Here is an 18,413-nt window from a genome sequence, read left to right on the forward strand (position 1 = left end):
TAGAGTCTGTTCCCAATCCATTTGTTCAATTTATACTGGCTGTAGCTCCAAAACCTATCAAGTAACTGTAAACGTCTCAGAACATACTAATTCAAACTGGGTAGTTTATTCTAGCATTTTCTACTTACTCAAGGGGAAACATAATTTTTATTTGCACAGGAGACTTCCTAGTAGACTCCACTCACATAGGTGCCTTTCTTATGTGGTTTCCTGTGTGTTGTACTGTTCAGTGAAATATAGTACACTATAAAGGAATATGTGTACAAATTTACATACCTCCAGTCAGGCGATCGCAGTTCATGAGCTGACCATTATCAGGGCAATTACACTTCTGACAGTATCCTCCGTATTTCAGTGGATTTCCAAAATAACCAGGAGCACAACTACAAAAAGAAACAAAACCCCACATATTTACAGCTGACAATTAATGCACCTTAACTTGCATTTAAATGGTTTCTGTTGGCTTAAAGATTTGCATAAAATCCAACAGAAAATCTAGTGATTTTATTCTATTTAAGTTACAATTGTCTATTCTGACCAAAATAGAATAACCTGTCACAACACATCCCATCAGGTATTTTGCTAAATTCAGGGTCAGATGCACCACCAACCATTTACAGGACTACAGAAAGTGAATCAGTTTCAACAGCAGTCTCTTGACTGAAACCTCAGAAAACTGGATGGTATCCTGTTTCTTATAGAGCTCTTACAAGACAGAGAACAGGTCCGTTGAGGCTGAGTTTTACATACTATGTAATAATTAGTTGTTCCTCATTTTATAAATATGTAATTCAGGACACCTGCAATCTCAAGCAGAAATTAGTATGTGCCCCTGAAATTCAATACCATGCTATTATATGTATGAAGAAAGAGCTTAATTTCAAGGTTATGTAAACCATGTTGGGGGGGTGGGGGTGGCAGGGATAAGAAATCAGCCAAGAGAGGTGATGTTTCATCAAGTCTGAGTTAAGAGAAAACAACTTTGCAATGTGATTATACCCAAACCTCTTTAATGCAAGGGCTTAGCTATGGAGTCCTGTCTTTGAGTCTCATATGTCAGTCATTCCACCTAATCATTTTATCTCTGGCCTTTGGTGGCCATTGTATTACCAGTTGGCCATATGATTATTCCATCCAAAAGACTCTAATAGGTATTCATGGTACACTGGAAGCTACTAAGTAATCTTAAATTTGAAGACAATTCTTTTCCTCTGATTGTATATGAATTGTTTTTCCTATGTGCAATGCCTGCACATTGTACATCCATATAAAGGTCAATCCAGAGAACGGTAAGTATACTTAAGCTCCTTTGACATTAGTAGAGTTTGAGCATACTCAGCTTTCTTTAGATTACATACATATTTCACAATATTTCTCAGATTCAAAGCTTCAACGAGCATGCAAAGGCTCTAATGCACCACAGGAACACTGTGCAATTTACATCAAAGTCAAGAAGCGTGCAGTGTACACAATCCCACTGGGATATGCAGAGCATTCTGACACTCTGAATCAGCTTGTGCTTGCAGAAAGCTCTCTGTGTGCTTTCAAGCCCCACAGCACTTTGGATTGCAGCCCGAGCATGTGAATATGACAAACACTTAGAATACACAATATTTTGCAATCTGCTGTTTGTTTTCCATTGAGAGGATTTGCTTGAACTTTCTACATAGAAAACCAATAGAGACAGATCACGTACCTTTCACAGTGCACTCCAGTATAGCCCTCTTTGCAGAAGCATTGCATATCTTCACCATTTTCCACACAGCCAGATGCAAAACTACAAGGAAAGAAAAACACAATACACTATGTTCAGCATCTAAGGTCCTCCTCCGAGAGCTTCCTCCAAGGGAAGCTCGGAAGGTAGCAACGAGGGAGAGGGCCTTCTCAGTGGTGGCCCCCCCATCTGTGGAACAAGCTCCCCGATGAGGTTTGCTTGGCACCGACATTATTAACTTTTCGGCGCCAGGTTAAGACCTATCTCTTTTCCCAGGCATTTAGCAGTACATGATGAGTTTTAATCGGTCCTGGATGGGTCTTTAGTTATGACTGACAGTTCAAAGTTGTTTTTAGTTATATGTTGTTTGCGTATATTGTTTGTGTGCTTTTATGCAAATGGATTTTAAACTTTTTATATTTTATTTAATGTTTTAACTTCTATAAACCACCCAGAGAGGTTCGGCTAAGGGGTGATACAGAAATGTTAATAATGATGGTGATGATGGTAATAATGTTTTATACTTCTAAAGGCATATTTAGATCTTAATTACATTTTAATGCATTCCTTCATGAAGAGTCTTATGGCACCCTAAAGACTGAATTCATTAGTCGTTAAGGTGCCACAAGTTTTTGCTGCAGCAAACACAGCTATCCCTCTGGAAATTCATTCATCTCTTCATTTCTTTGATTATTTGTTATGTTTCTAATGCACCTGTGTACATACAAAGACTTATGAGACATTTCCTCTAGGCTGCAAATGACCATATGAATGACATTGATCTCTGGTGTTCAGAGAAGCATTCAAAACGTTATTTGATCCATCTACATTTCAAATAACAACAGAGTCAATGCAAGACAGGTGTCCTTACCCTAAACACATTTTTTTGAAATTAAGTTCCATTGGGTTCAATAAGCCTTAGGGCCAAACTAGATGGGAAGCTGGAGATCTGTGATCACCTCTCCCCTCTCTCTTAGATTTTTTTTCAAAAGCAGCCCCACAAGTCACCCACAATGAATTGGGATTGTGGTGCTGGGGGCGGGGTTGATACTTTATGCCACATTCCCAATCTGAATCCCCCTCTGCAAGCTGCTGTTTGGAAGGGGCTGTGGCTTGGGCATAGAGTGCACACTTTGCACACAGAAGGTCCCAGGTTCAATCCTCGGCATCTCCAGGTAGGGCTAGGAAGGAATCCTGCCTGAAACCCTGGAGAGCCGCTGCTGCCAGTCAGTGTCAACAGTACTGGGCTCGATGGACCCAGGGTCTGACTCAGCATAAGGCAGCTTCCTATGTTCCTAGTAGGAGGAACACCCCCTCTCCCACAGTGCTATAGTCCCAACTCCCAGTGGCTGCTTTTAAACAAAGAGATGGGAGATCTGAGCACAGATTGGCAACATCTCATCTAATTTGGCCCTTATTTCCTAAGGCTAAATAAGACTGAATCTCTTTGTGATTTTTTTCCAGACGTTTTTACAGAGGAAAACATACTTAAAATTAAAGAAATGTAAGCTGAGCATAAAGGTGTATATACAAAGTGCAGGTCCAGGAAAACACCTGCAGAAGTTTGCTGATATCTTCAAGTATTGTTGTTATGAACACATCCATCATCAAATTTGCTGATATATTATCTACTGGAGGAATTCTCTTAAGGCTCTTGACCTCTGCTTCTACACTTGGCAAATGCTGTTTGATACTCTTAACCATTGATTATCCCAGTTCTATGTTCTACAGAGTTTCTCTGTTTCACAGGATCCCAAACATTTTTAGCCAAGTCCCACTCCAAAGATCCAGGTCCATTCAGGTCCGCTCCCATTATCCTGGGAAATGAAAAATCACCTTCATATTCAACAGTGTGCCCTCTCTGCCCAGCCATAAAGAATTGCATTCTTACCTTCCATTCTCTATGTTGTCACTGATTGTCTCACTCCCACCTATATACTTCTGGCCAAATTTTAGCGCTTCAGGATGATCAAATAGCTGCAGTCTGCCCCATATGCAGCTGTATCTTCCTAACCTCTGCAAAAGGATCAGGCATCCAGTTTGGGGGAAATATGGGCAGTATCCAGTGCTGCCTGTAGTGCAACGGGGAGCCAGTGGTTCTAAAAGCAACCTGAAATGAGTGGAAACGCTAATTTCCGGAACAGGGCAGTTCAGCAGAGTTTGCAGAAAGAAGCTCCACTGACCAGTCCCAATCTGGACTTAAGTGTTTCTGCTCATTTCCATTGTTGCTTTTTGAACTGCTAGTTCCCTGTTGCGCGAATGGTGGGTCCTGCTTACATAACAGTTCAAGGGGGAGTGCAACAACAGGCCTGGATATTGCCCTATAATTACAAGTAAATACAAGGTCTCTTAGGGCGCAATCCTATCAAATGCACCCTTGGTGACTGGAAGCCCCCAAACCCGGAAGCATCTGATCAGCTAATACATGGTGGGAGGAGCAGCAGGGGCAATCTTCGCCTCCACATCCTCCCACCCTGTAGACTTCACTAGATGGGGTTTTTAGCCCATCTAGCGAAGGTGGTTCGAAGGAGGAAGGAAAGAGGCTGGTAGAAGCTCAGGATAACTTGTATCTTGGCCTCTCTAGTCTCCTCCCCTCACCGCCTACTGGGCCCTTTTCCTCCTCCTCCGAAGTTGCTTTTCCAATGCTGGAGGGCAGTCACCACAGTTCTTTCCCCGCTGGCTGCGAGGTGGCGGGGCAGAAGGGTTGGAGTGCTGTCTCTGACATCGGAAGGGGTAATCCAAACAATCTTATGGTTTCTGGGATGCTCACCCAAGAACTATATGATTGCTGTCTTAGGAAGTGATTCAAATTAATATGTATTTACAGTAGGCTTGGATAATTTTGCTTGCTTGACTCATAATATCTCCTTCAAATACGATAGTAGCTCACCCACAGTTCTTTGAAGAATGGCATATGCAAGCGAATTGGTGTTTACAAATGGGGCTTGCAACAGAATATTTCATTGTATTCTCACCTCCTAATAGAAGTCCTCCCGTTCAGGGTTCCAGCCAGCCAGCCTTTCCTCCTCTAGTAAGCCATGCCATTCCATTTCCCCCATCCAGTTTTCAGGTTTTCTTTTCCAACTGACAGACAACATTCCATGGCTACTGAGCATGTTCAGTCTCTTCATTGGACTGTTTTGCCCCGTTAGGTCTTTCTTTATTATTTTAAGGTTTTTGTACTTCTGTACAACTTGAAGTTGCCCTGATCATGCTGAGATCTCCCTCTTTTTTCCTCAGCAGCCCCATTTTGGCTACAGTCTTGTTGGCACTCATCTTCTTAGTTTGCTATTAGAGGGAGTTATTATCCTCTAAGCAAGGTTCAACAGATTTTAGACCAGCAGATCCACCCATAGCTGTCCACCCTCATTATCCTTACCACCCTTGGAAACCAATTTAAAGTAGAGGCGCTCACCTATCCCTCCCGCCCACCTCCACCCCGAAGTACATTAAATGTGCTTATGATGACTTTGGACTCATAAAAGAAACCAACACCCACAGACAATACAAAGTTGGGGAGAATAAATACTGCCTCCTCATGCCCTCTTCCAATGCACAGTTGGGCTTGTGTGGATCCCAGTATAATCAAAGGCAAAGAAGTATGCAAGGAATAACAAAAACATGCCCAGGAAAGCTCCAATCATTAAAAAAGGAACAGTGCTTAGCAAACACAGCTCTTTTCATTACAATAATGGCTTAATACTTTCACAAAGAAAGTTTGTGCCAAGCACAATAAAAACACTACTTCCCGTTCCTACCCCCAAACACCATACCTGTTTGTATAAGGGCAGCGACACTCCCTGCAGGTTCTTTGACTGGCATCTCCGAAATAACCTTCTTTGCAATGTTCACACTTCTCACCGGCAGTATTATGCTGACAGTCCTTTTAGAAAATAAAAAAGACAACAATTATATTAAAAATACATAAACCAGACAGTTAACCACAACCTGATGTTTTAGGTTTATTTGTCAGGAGAAGAAAAGTATAGTTGATCTGTTGATCAAGCCTTTGAACCATTTCCTCCACATATTTACAATACTGCAAGACTGAACAAATAAATTAGATTCCGTCCACAGTGAGTATAACGGTGGTTTTTGCCCTACTGGTACCAGACATGTTAGAATATTACAATAGCTAAACTGCTGGTCAGCATGTCATGACTTTAAAGAGCTACATATTTCAGAATTAAGCTATTCTTTCTTGGAACCGAGGCTAGCATATGTTACGAATGTTAGTACACATAATCATTTTGGTTCTCTTTTTAAATGAATATCCAATGTTCAATTCTTTCTGATTAATGCTTTCAGACAGATTTGTATACTCTTACATCAACACAGATTGGTCCAATAAGATATAACTCTTTAGTACATCTTGCAGCCCTAGCACAGGATTTAAAAGTCCCAGCACCACTGGAAGGACAACACTGGTGCTTTCCCAGCAGCATGGGAATCTTGATTCCAGTCCCAGTGCAACTTATGGTGCTTGCTTTGGTGCTTGCTTATGTCATTCCTCTGTCATGGCATACTCATGGGGCACTGGCAGGGTTTGAAGAGAAAGGGGCAGAGATCCTGATATTCTCACATTTGACACTGTAAGAGCTGCTGGGGGGGGGGGGGGTTCCACGCTACTGGCTTCACTTTGTTTGCAACTTTGTTGTGATATTTCCCCAATCGCATCTTCTCCTTTTCCAGTTTCCACAGTGCTTAAAGTCTTGGCTTATCATCACTGTAGCCTGGGGCTCTGTGCTGTTTCCCCTGAGCTCTAATTGAATTATTTTCTTGATGGCTAGGTGGAATCTGAGTGGAGTCTGGGTTGGGTCTGATTACCTCATCAGTGTTCCTGCCTCCTCGGCCATGTTTCCAGGACAACGGAAGGAGAAGCTAATGGAGGAGTACCAGATTTTTAAAAAGGAAGCAGCATTGCTGTGAAGACAGGCTTTCCCCCTCTCCCCGCTTTCTCCTTTCCCCTAAAGTCCAGATGCACCTGCATTTCAGGAGCAAGCCTCATTCAGCACAATGGGAGTTACTTCTGAGGAGACACTAATGGGTTTGTTGTGGGAAAGAGAGTAGTACACACAAAGACAGAAACCAGCCCCCATTGTAACCCACAGGATAGCTGTAATGAAGCTGTGAAGTACTTTCTTCCGAAGGCAATTCCTCGAGCTGCTTAAACGCATTTAAGGAATTGGTCTTTAATGTGTGCCATTTCAACTGAGGGGGAATCTCAGCCTCATCCACCGCAATGGGAGTTACTTCTGAGGAGACACTAATGGGTTTGTTGTGGGAAAGAGACTGAAACCGGCCCCCATCTTAACGCACAGGAAGCTGTGAAGGAGTTACATCCTAAGGCCAACAATGTGATGTGGCTGGAGAAAAGGCAAATGCTATTTTGGGTTGCATTAATAGAAGCATAGCTTCCAAATCCCGGGAAGTACTAGTTTCCCTCTACTCAGCACTGGTTAGGTCTCATCTGGCGTACTGTGTCCAGTTCTGGGCACCACATTTTCAGAAGGATGCAGACAAACTGGAGAGGGTTCAGAGGAGGGCAACAAAGATGATCAGGGGACTGGGAACAAAGCCCAATGAGGAGAGACTGAAAGAACTGGGCATGTTTAGCCTTGAGAAGAGAAGACTGAGGGGAGATATGATACCGCTCTTCAAGTACTTGAAAGATTGTCACAGAGAGAAAGGCCAGCATCTCTTCTCGATCATCCCGGACTGCAGGACACGGAATAATAGGCTCAAGATACAGGAAGCCATTCCGGCTGAACATCAGGAAAAACATCCTGACTGTTAGAGCAATACAACAATGGAACCAATTACCTAGGGAGGTAGTGGGCTCTCCCACACTGGAGGCATTCAAGATGAGGCTGGACAGCCATCTGTCAGGGATGCTCTGACTTGGATTCCTGCACTGAGTAGGGGGTTGGACTCGATGGCCTTGTAGGTCCCTTCCAACCCTACTGTTCCATGATTCTATGCTTCTAAGGCAATGGACCGGAGCCACGAGATCGTGCTTAATTGCATTTAAGGAGTTGGGCTTTGATATGTGCCATGTCAATAGAGGGGCTTCTCTGTCATTTCTGTGGTCATTGAGAGGGCAAGCCTCATACAGCACAATGGGAGAAAACACCTCTTGCCTGGGGTCATGGGCTGTGTTCTAGTGCTTATTTTCAATGATGTTTTAAAAGTTGGTCCTTCAGCATCCTGCTCCAAAATGGAGACGAAACTTCCGGAAAACAGGGAGTGAAAGGGTTGGGTCATTGAGATCAGAGTGACACACCCACAAAGGCTGGGCTATGTACCCCCACGGGCAGGACTATGATACCAAACCCAGTGCAGTTGTGGAAACAGGTCAATAATGGAGCCGAAGTAAGGTGGAAAAGTCAGACTATAACCAGTCTCAGAAGAAGCAGTTTTTCCGCATTAAAATACGGGGCTGGTGCTGAATGGCCATGATGTCATGGAAAAACAGAGACCTCACTCCACAGCCCGGCTGGAGTAAATCACCAGTGGAAACACAGCCTGGAAGTCAGTCCTTATACATGACTTTTGGGGAGTAAGTATGTCTTAATCACCAATTACTTTTGTTATCTCATCCTTCCCTCAGGGTGGCATACAGGTTCCTTCACCACCCCCTCCATTTTATCTCTTACTTCTATCTGTGCAGGAAAGCAGGCTGAGAAAGAGTTGCTGGTCAAGGACTGAGCTTCATGGCTGATCAACTATTTGAACCCGTGTCCCCCTGCTCTACATCCAGCACTCTAACCATTATACTACAGTAGCAGCACGGAATTAAGTAATTCTATGCTTTCGAACTGTGGTGCTGGAGAAGACTCCTACGAGTCCCCTGGACTGCAAGGAGGTCAAATCAGTCCATCCTAAAGGAAATCAACCCTGACTGCTCATTGGAAGGACAGATACTGAAGCTGAAGCTCAAATATTTTGGCCACCTAATGCGAAGAGAAAACTCACTGGAAAAGACCCTGATGCTGGGAAAGATTGAAGGCAAAAGGAGAAGGGGATGGCAGAGGATGAGATGGCTAGATAGCATCACTGATGCGATGAATATGGACTTGAGCACACTCCGGGAGATAGCGGAGAACAGGAAGGCCTGGCGTGCTATGGTCCATGGGGTCACGAAGAGTCGGACATGACTTAATGACTGAACAACAATAACAACAACAAGTCACTTGCTATGCATATCTTGTTACTTAAACTGCTGCAGTTCAAGCCACTGTTGGTGTTACAACGATTAGATCATCAACCTGCCATCAATATTTTTTTTAACTTGGGGTGCATAATAGCACCCCGCAAAAACTATTTTTTCATGTGCCAATTTTAATTTGAAGTGAATAGTTAGTAAAAGTGCAAATTACCTATGGCAACAGAACACAAGCTGCATTAATTACTAACAAAAATATGACACTAACTATAAAATAGTTTGTATGGCGATTAAGGTAAAACTCTCAACTTGGAATGATGTAAACGATACTCCTCTTGATCTTCCTGCCTCTGTGTTTGCTTGTTATGACCTGTCCTGTCTCTCTAATCAAAATACCTTATGATTCATACATCTCCTGGAACATGCTGATTTGGCTGGAACTCAGTGGAGGCAAAATAGGTTCATAATGAATAACTATGGTAAAAGAATTGGGCAGGGAGGGAGGGCAGAACCATGCTACAAACCTGGCAGTGAATGTATTTATGTAAGGAAAAGAATGAGGGGGGAAAGTTCCTAGGATTCCCCCCCCCTCCCCAAATAAACTATTTGGGCAAAGGCAGTGAAATGTAATATAAGATTATGATCCTCAAAGAATGCTATTGGTGCTTTTGAGGACAGAGCTGCAAATTACAGTATTTTAGAGTTATTGCAGTGGTTCACTGATTTCAAGGAGAAATATATCTGCACTGTATTTGACAATTTCCAATGTGTGGAAAGATCTCCCCTTGCCATACTTATACACGCATTCTATAGTATTTCTCTTTTGATACAATTACCTGTTACAAGAGAGAGATCTGCTCCTGACACTCCCTAGCCATGTTTGGATGATCATATCTCAGCTTAATAAGCCAAACAAGCCAGGATGTGAAACCATGGTTTAAAGCTGTCTTAAGATCATGGCTTATTCTGAGTGGAGGAAAAATTATAATTAACTAAAAGCTTCTTGGCTTGTTTTCTCACTTGCACAAAGGGAGGAGCAAAGCAGCTGCATGCAGGAGCATGAAGCTTATTCATATCTCAGTTTGTTAAGACAAGATATGTTTGTATGAATGCAGCCATGCAGTGTCAACAGCAGATCTACCTCTCTTGTAACAGGTAGTTCTGTCCAAATCATAAATACTACAGAATGCATGTATAAATATGGCAAGAGAAGGTAGTTTCACACATCAAAGTTGACAAGCTTTTATGGACTAACGTCATAACAAATTAATCTTTAAGCTGCCACAAGAGTCTTTGTCATTTTTTCAGCAACAGATTAACATGGCTACTGCTCTATAGAAGTTACAATATGTAGTTATGAGAGATCGCTACATTTTATACATGTAGTTAAGTGTGTGAACAAGTTTATAGAACCATTCACTTCAGTTGAGGAGCAGCTCTACATATGCATCACTTCTGCCAATGCAACACTAGATTTAACCCAGAGTGTTGGGTTGAAGCAAAAGTAGCATGCATTTCACCAGTTAGTAATTAAAAATAGTAACAAATTTCAACAATGTTTCCTATTATTACTTACAATACAAATTCCGGAACCATCCAAGCATCTATTTGCATTTCCATTACAACTGCAAGGAACACACCGTCCTGTGGATAGTCTGTTGTTTTCACGATAGAATCCAGTGCTGCATTCCTGTTGAGAAGGTTATAAGTTTGCACCTTTAAAATTTGTTTGTGCACTGATATTTTAAGGAAGAAGAAACTGAGCTGCTAATCATTAACACAGGGATACATATTGCATGATGAAAAGACACAGGCCACATTTGGATGGTAATATCTTGGCTTAATAAGCCAAGATATAAACAAGCATTTTAGCTGTACAAGCAGCAACTTTATTCCTCCCTTCATACAAGCCAGCAAACAAACCAGGAAGTCTTCCACTTACTATAGTTTCCCATTTCATACAGAGAAGGAAACTATGCCAGAGAAGGAATAAGCTAGGATATTAAACCAACATGAAACCATGGCTTAATATCCTGGCTAGTTCTGAAGCTGGTCAACATAGTTTTCTGGTTCAGATGAACTAGGAAACTATAGTTAATGGGAGACTTCCAGGCTTGTTCATTCACTTGCATGAAAGAGCTGTATGAATGGCCAAATTGCTTGCTTATGTTTCAGCTTCTTAAGAAGAGATATGATTTATCTGAACATGGCCAGTGTCAGCTGTTTCCAAAGTCCATGAACTACCTGAGCTTTTGAAAAATAGCTGTATGTATCAGTGCTCTGACAGCTGTCAAGAGAGATTCTTTCAACTTAAACCCCAAAGGGATAGTCTGACAGGACATATTTCATATGCTATGCAGAATATTTCCAGAATATGTCCTTTAAACTCCAGTTATAGAGAAGTATTTAATATATAGTTAAGGATGTTGTTTTTTAACCCAGACGTTTCTGTAGAACTTGGTTCGTTCGTTAGTGTTCATCCAACATCTGAAATTAATTTACAGTTTAATTTCCAAAAGTACTTGCTTTGATGTCACCTCTGTATTAACTCATTCCGATTTCCTGACCTGGGGATATTGCCAAAGCAATGCTTAGGCAATAGAGGCATTCTATAATATGAAGCACAATTTGTACGTACGGGCTTGTTCCAAACACAAGTGAAGCATGAAAAGAATGTTCCTCGGCTAGAAGCATTTAAGAGGAAAAGCTGCTCTTCTTTCAGATCAAAGTCAAGGAAAAGTGTTTTGGAGAGCCAAACAATGATAAAACAGCAAAATGAAGAGAGATGTAGCTATCAAAAGTGATGTGCTTAGATAGTGAACTGTGGCCTATTTAGTATTTACACGGATCTGGGAGACTTGGCTTTAAGCCCTATCTTGCTTTTTGCTTCGTTGTTTAGCAATGGGCAAACTAATATGTATCAACTCAACTTTCCAGTAAAACAACAACAACAACAACAGAAAGAGGAGGAGGAAGAAGCAGGTACCTCATAGGACTATTGTGAGGATAAGCACAATAAAGATTAGAAAGCACTTTGTAAATTAATAATTCTATATGAGAGGCTGGGAATGATGGGAATTGCAATCTAACACAGCTGGTGGGCACCAGGTTGAGGAAGGCTGATTTAGGCTATGGATCATTGCTGAATTAAAGCTAATATGAATGAAACCCAAAATCAAATAATGGGGATATATGGGACAATAGGAATGAATCCATTTAAGTTGAGTTACCTAGTGTGCTTCTGGTGTAACTTTAAAAGAAAAAGGTTGTTGTAAAACAACAGTAGTTCCCTGCACACTCAAATACCATTTTTCACCTATGCCTTGAAAGAAAATAAGATTTCCTAAACAAATAACACATGTCTGACACAAACTTTTGACAAATGCACTCACATGTCCACTTTGCCACATGGAGAGAAAAATATTTGCTCCTCGCCCATTAAAAAATATTTCCACTCTTGCAGTCAACATTTCAATGCAATTGAAAAAGCGAACTTAAAATAATTTTTGTATTTGTCTTTACAACAATTATTACAGTCTTCAACAGGAACAGCCTGGCTAACAATTTGCTGATGTCTTACACTGGTAAAATCTAGCATTTGTGGTTGTGGAACTGCCTAGATAATGACTCAAACATGAATACTTGTTACACAGAATGGTAGCAATGTTTTAGAACAGGTATTCTGTTTGCTATCAGAAAACAATGTAGTCCAGTGGATAAAAATATCTGCTTCAGTGTTGTTGGCTTGGCCCAAAACAGTACTTAACACACTTTTATATTTTTTTTAAAAAAGGTAAAAAGGGAAGAGGGAGAGGGAGAACATACATTACCTGTCTTGGTTTAAAATCCCAGTGACTTTGTTGCTGTTGCCCTTGGTCCTGAAGATGAGGAAATGCTATCTGCTGTTGTGTAGCATATCCCAAACAGTGCCTCAGGCCTATGCACAACACTAGCCATCCTAGGTTGCACGGCCTCTGCATTCTGGCCCTCATGTAGCTTAGCTTTAGGCTTTGCCGCTCGCATGCAAGAAGACTCTTTTCACTATGCCACCCCTTTCCTTATACTACCTCTTACTGTTCTGCTTCTGACTCAGTCTGTATGCTGTGATATGCCCCTCCTTTAAACTTTTCAAATGAGTCAGGTTTGTGCAACACAGAACCATTCCTGAGGTTAACAGACTTTGTAATTCCTGCACATGAGCATATATCTGAATTTAAGGTGTGGCAGGCATCACCTTTTCCCTTCCTAACACAGTCAGACAGTACTAGACGATTAGAACTATAAATCACAGGCTGAGTAATTCTATGGAAATGGGCAGGGTGTGTGAGCTACTTCACTAAGTAGTTCTATAGCTACCTTTGGGCTACATATTTTCATCAGACCAGGACAAGAAGGCAAAGACCACACAAAAGAGGCATGTTGTATGTGGCAAGTAGGAAGTGTAATGGGAAACATTTAATTCCTATATTAAACACAAGCCTCAGCATGCTGATCAATTGAATATTTGTTATAGCAGACTGTGAAGTTTATTTAAAATAACCACTGAAAGTATTATCAAAACTGACATTTGACAAGCAATATTTATTGTAACCTGAGAAGAAAACTGACAGACTTGCACATCAATCTTAAATTTACTTGGAAAAAGATCTTGATGATAATCAGTGAAATTATACCAAATAAGTAGTGTGATCAGAGACAGAGTCCCTCTACCTTTAATAGAAAGGGGAAGTTCAGTTGGTGCAACTTTTCTAACTCCCACATGATAAACTGTTCACTTTCCTATGAAATTATTAAGGGTACAGGAGCCCCGTTCTTTTGGTCATCCCATAATTAAGAGCCCATACAGATAACCAAACTCCTACGAGATAGCTTGGTAATCTGTTTAATTTTATCACATGGTAAGAATAATTTTTAGCACACATCTGGAGTAAAATTGAGGGAGGGAGGCCAGTAGGGAGAATACAGTAGAGATTTATGGCACAACAACAACTTGGCTGTTCAGCTCCATACGCTAGATCACATTTCAAGAAGCTGCCCTTAGGTTTCCATCCATGCATAACATGTTCTTCAGTCAGGAAACAGGTGCAGGTGCAAGGTAAAATGCTGGTAAAGTGGTCACCTGTCACTGCCCTAAATGTTCTTAGGATATGATTAAGTAGGACAGTTACTCCGTATTTTTACAGGTCTTGCATATGAAGTTATGACTCTGTGCAAACAACTGAAATTCGATACATTGTTAAAGAAAAAATAATTATCTCCATTTTGTAACTCAAATTCAGTGACTTGCTCAAGGTTACTCAGGGAAGCATGGAGTCAGCTCAGGTCTCAAACCCAGATTTCCAGATTCCAGTTTAAGTTCAAGCCCATTTTTTCTCTCTCTGCTTCCGAATAATTTTGGCTAAATCAGTCATACAATATCATGTGAAGCCACATATTTAGCATATGGAAGAACAGTGACAAGGAGAAATTTAGTGGTAATGTGTTGCGTGGTGGTGGGGACAGGCTATATTGCTTGGCTACTGCTGCTGACTAGCAACTAAAGGCCCAAACAAGATGATACGTGAAACGTGTGAATGCATTCCTTCCCTTAAAAAGCCTACCGCTGCCTGTCTTTTGTGTATTTCTCTGAAGCAATACCAAACTTTTCTGTTTCACAGGTCTTTAGAAGCTGGTTTAACCTATTCTGCTTTACATTGTATTATATAATTTGTCTTTTGGGCATTATGGGATTTTTAAAATCCGTATTGATAACCACCTTGAATGAATGAAAAAGAAGGTGAACACAAATTACAAATATCCCAAAATAAGGAATAGTGGAATCAAGTACAGTTTCTACAAGCTAACTACATAAATAAGTTAAAATGTTCCATGGAACTGACAATACAGTTCATAAATATCTCTCTGCTGCACTTTTAAGTCAAATCCATGTGAACAATCATCTTTCCTTGCTATAGTTAAATCAATACTATTCGCATGAGCAACGTCTCATGAATGATGCATAGTGGAGACAAAGAAAACCTCCTACCTGACATGAATCACCCATATATTCCGGAGGGCAGGAGCATGTCTCTACATTATAAGCAACATCGCCATTTCCTGTATTGGTGGCTTCTTCCAGACCAACCTCACCCAAAGTTAACCGCTGAGATTCTGTGAAGTAAAGGCCTCTGATTTGTAATCCATCTAGTCTAGACAGGACCATCATCAATTCCTCTCGAGATACCAAGTTATTGTTGCTTGTGTGTCTGAAGTTTCCCTGCACATTCAAGACACAACGGAAGTTTGGCTCTGGAGTAAGTTTAATCTGCTCAGTATAAAATGCTGTTCCACAGAAAGAGGGATGTCAATTTCAAAAAGTAAAACAGGTCCAATACCTTATGTCTGCAAACCCAGGAAAATAAAGAGAGGAGATGAACATGTGTTTTAGTTTAAGGGGAACAGGTACTAGCAGAATGGCTAAAGGTGCAATCTTATGGATGTTTAGACAGAAAAAAAGTCCTACAACTCCCAGCATCCCACAGCCAGCATGGGAGTTGTAGGACTTTTTCTGCCTAAACATGCATAGGATTGCCCCCCAAGTCAAAAAAGGGAGGAAAGCCAAGCAACAGACATTCAAAAGCACAGTAGAGTAAAGGGATCAGCTTTCGAAATCAACATGGAATGACAAGGAGCAGAGCAAATGTTTTCAGCTGAGATGACATAGGAGAAGGTGCCCTAAAGCAGCTGCAGCCCTCCAGATTTTGCTGAACTACAACCCCCATCGTCCCTGATCATTGGCCATGCTGGCTGGGGCTGGTGGGTGTCCAATAACATCTGGAGAGCCGCAGGTCCCCCACCCCTGCTCTAAAAGGACACTTAGTAAGTAGTAATTGCTAGTTTTCTTATGCAAGAACCGTATAGAAGTAAAACAAAGTGGCTTTGCAAGATTCATATATTCAACTGATGTGAACTGAAAGTATTACACAGCCCACAGGGATCATCTACAGACATGCAAGCAAAAGAATGAGGCCCTATCTAGTTCCGTGCTCCTTGGAAGCCGTGCCTCTTGTCGTGGCTTACATCACATAGCAATGCAGAAGCAGATGGAATGGAGCAGGGCAACATGCTATATACTAATAGCAAACTCATCCTCTGTGTGTGGATCCTTGTATATCCAAAACAGCACCATCTACACACAATAGAGGAGCAAGGCCTTCTCTCTGTCCCATCAGCCAGGACAGCTAGACTGGTGGGGACGAGGGAGAGGGCCTTTTCTGTGGTGGCCCCCACTCTGAGGAACTCCCTCCCTAAGAACTCCGTCATGCCCCCTCTTTAATGAGCTTCCGCCGTGCATTAAAAACGTGGTTGTTCAGGCAGGCATTTGGGGTGGGTTAGGGTATTTTAGAAAATGTTTTTATTGTAGAATTTTATTGTTTCAAATTGTTTTATTATATGTTGTACATCGCCCAGAGTGGCTGGGTGACCAGCCAGATGGGTGATTAATAAATTAAATAAATAAATAAATAAATAAGAACAAAAACAAATGTAGGTAAGAAATTTAAGATGGGGGAACCCCAAAACAGCTCAGTGAAGACTGAGCATGCTCAGTGGCCACAGAATGCTGCATGTCTGGGGATGGGGGGATGGAATGCGTGGTGATGGTAAAGGGAAAACGGAATGGCATATCTTGAAAATGGGCATGGCATGCTGCTATAATCTTGGAGGTGTCTATACTGCAACATGTTGTTGCCGGTTCCAATGTTCTCTACTCTTTGGGATCTGCCTTTCTATAGACAGGTCACTGGGAAATCTGAAATTACTAAAATAACAGCTCCTTCACAATAAGGAATTGATGAATCCATTTTTACTCTGGCTAACCCTACCAATTCCTCGCTGGGGTGACACTTTGCCCATGTAGCAAGCGTTGCCCTGGACACTTGAGTCAGAATATGCATAAAGCTTCTATCTCAGGAGGCAGTGCAACATGAAGGGAGGGGCTGGAAAGCCCTTTTTTGAAATCTTAATTAGTTTCTCCCTTGGCATACTGGTCAGAGGGAACAAAAATGGCTTGGGGATATGAATGAAAATATTGTTTTAAAAATCCCACTTTTTATCATACTAAAATGTAATGCAGGATAGCATGATTATGTCTGTGTGTGTTCTCCACAAGCTTAAGTCTTATTCCTTCTGCACATTAATGGTGCAATCCTATGAGGATAGTTGCCAGCCTCTAAACTTGGAGCCTGGTGACTATCCAATACAGGACAGTCAGACCACGGAGGGGATCCTCTCCTCCGTGCTCCAGTTGCCCTGCATTTTCGGCTAGACACGCAATTTCGTGTGTCTAGCTGGGAAATTTGGAGTGGGAGATGGCGAGGCCACACATCGCATAGGAAGCTGCATAAAGAAGCTTCTGTAGTCTCCTCCCTGCCCCCTGGGCCACCCCCTTTTCGCCCTCTCTGCCCTCTGTTTCCAAGCACAGAGACGGGGAAGAACTACACCAGCTACGAGGAGGTGGGGAGCACGGTTTCTGGGAACCGAGCTCAGAGCCAGGGCTCCAATCTCAGTTCCTGTAAACCAAAAAATCCTATGGCCATCTAGACAGTGTCTAGTGGCCATAGAACTGCTCCCTCCACAGCACTGAATGCCCTTCACTCACACTGATACAAGAACTGGAGAGGCATTTGGTAGACCAGGGCTAATGAGCTATGAAGCAGAATCCAGCCCTTGTTGACAGACTTTGTTTTAGCCTCACTTCTAAGGCCTAAGAGAAAATCTCACACATCAAAATGTGATTTGTTTGGAATGGCTTCAAACCATCAGCTAGCATGTGCACAACTGAAGGCAAAATATAACTGGAAGTGTCTCTACTTTTCAAGTCCAGGCATGAATCAGACAAGAACCCAGCTTGACTTTTAACTTTCAGGCAGTCAGAACAAACAGCTGCTCAATGGTAGATAAAGCACACTGTTCCTGGAAAAAAAACATACCACTATGCAGAACAACTTGATGCCATTTTCAGAGGTTGGCTTTTCAACTTCTTTCTTTCTTATTATTTATATCCCACCTTTTTACCTCTTGCAAGGAGCCCAAGTGTCAGGGGTATTTCTGAGAGCAGGAAGTGGGATAGCAGTTCAGATTCTGAAGGAGAACTGCCAGACATGGGGGAGGTGTTTTCCCAGGCTAGTCCAGATATGAGTAGGCCGGCTTCCCAGGTTACAAACGTCCAGCTGGCTGAGGATGAGGGTCCCTCTTCACACACACACACACACACACACCCTGTGAGAGGCAGGAAATAGGAGGAGGCAGGGTCTGGGGAGTATGACCTAATAGACGCCAGACGCAGGCACAGAGCAAAGAGAGAGATGGCTGGGGCGGAACTTAAGATGGTCTACTGGATTGGCCTTGTGTGAAAAGCTGCACTTAGAGGCCTCATGAGAAGAGAGGGACCTCCACCCCTTAAATTAGGCTAGTCAGACTGCGGGGCAACTCCCGTAACTTCCTTTTGAATCCCCTGAAGGCATTCCTTTGTAGACTGAGAGTCACTGAGAATTT

At 42.0% G+C, this 18,413-nt stretch overlaps 1 protein-coding gene across 1 annotated transcript in view; it reads right to left on the minus strand.

Moving 5' to 3' along the window:
- Positions 1-18,413, minus strand: part of LOC146347041 (laminin subunit alpha-3-like) — a 133,389-nt gene that overhangs the window by 56,270 nt on the left and 58,706 nt on the right. Inside the window, exons 22-26 of the mRNA XM_084851463.1 lie at positions 14,905-15,135; positions 10,456-10,569; positions 5,488-5,597; positions 1,697-1,777; positions 277-383 (exon numbers count right to left, since the gene is read on the minus strand). Coding sequence (XP_084707589.1) covers positions 277-383; positions 1,697-1,777; positions 5,488-5,597; positions 10,456-10,569; positions 14,905-15,135 — 643 coding nt within the window. The remainder of the gene's footprint in view (positions 1-276; positions 384-1,696; positions 1,778-5,487; positions 5,598-10,455; positions 10,570-14,904; positions 15,136-18,413) is intronic.

Source organism: Heloderma suspectum, chromosome 4, assembly GCF_057233095.1.
Source record: "Heloderma suspectum isolate Gila_16-S chromosome 4, 16-S_ref, whole genome shotgun sequence".
In the NCBI taxonomy this organism is placed as follows: domain Eukaryota; kingdom Metazoa; phylum Chordata; class Lepidosauria; order Squamata; family Helodermatidae; genus Heloderma; species Heloderma suspectum.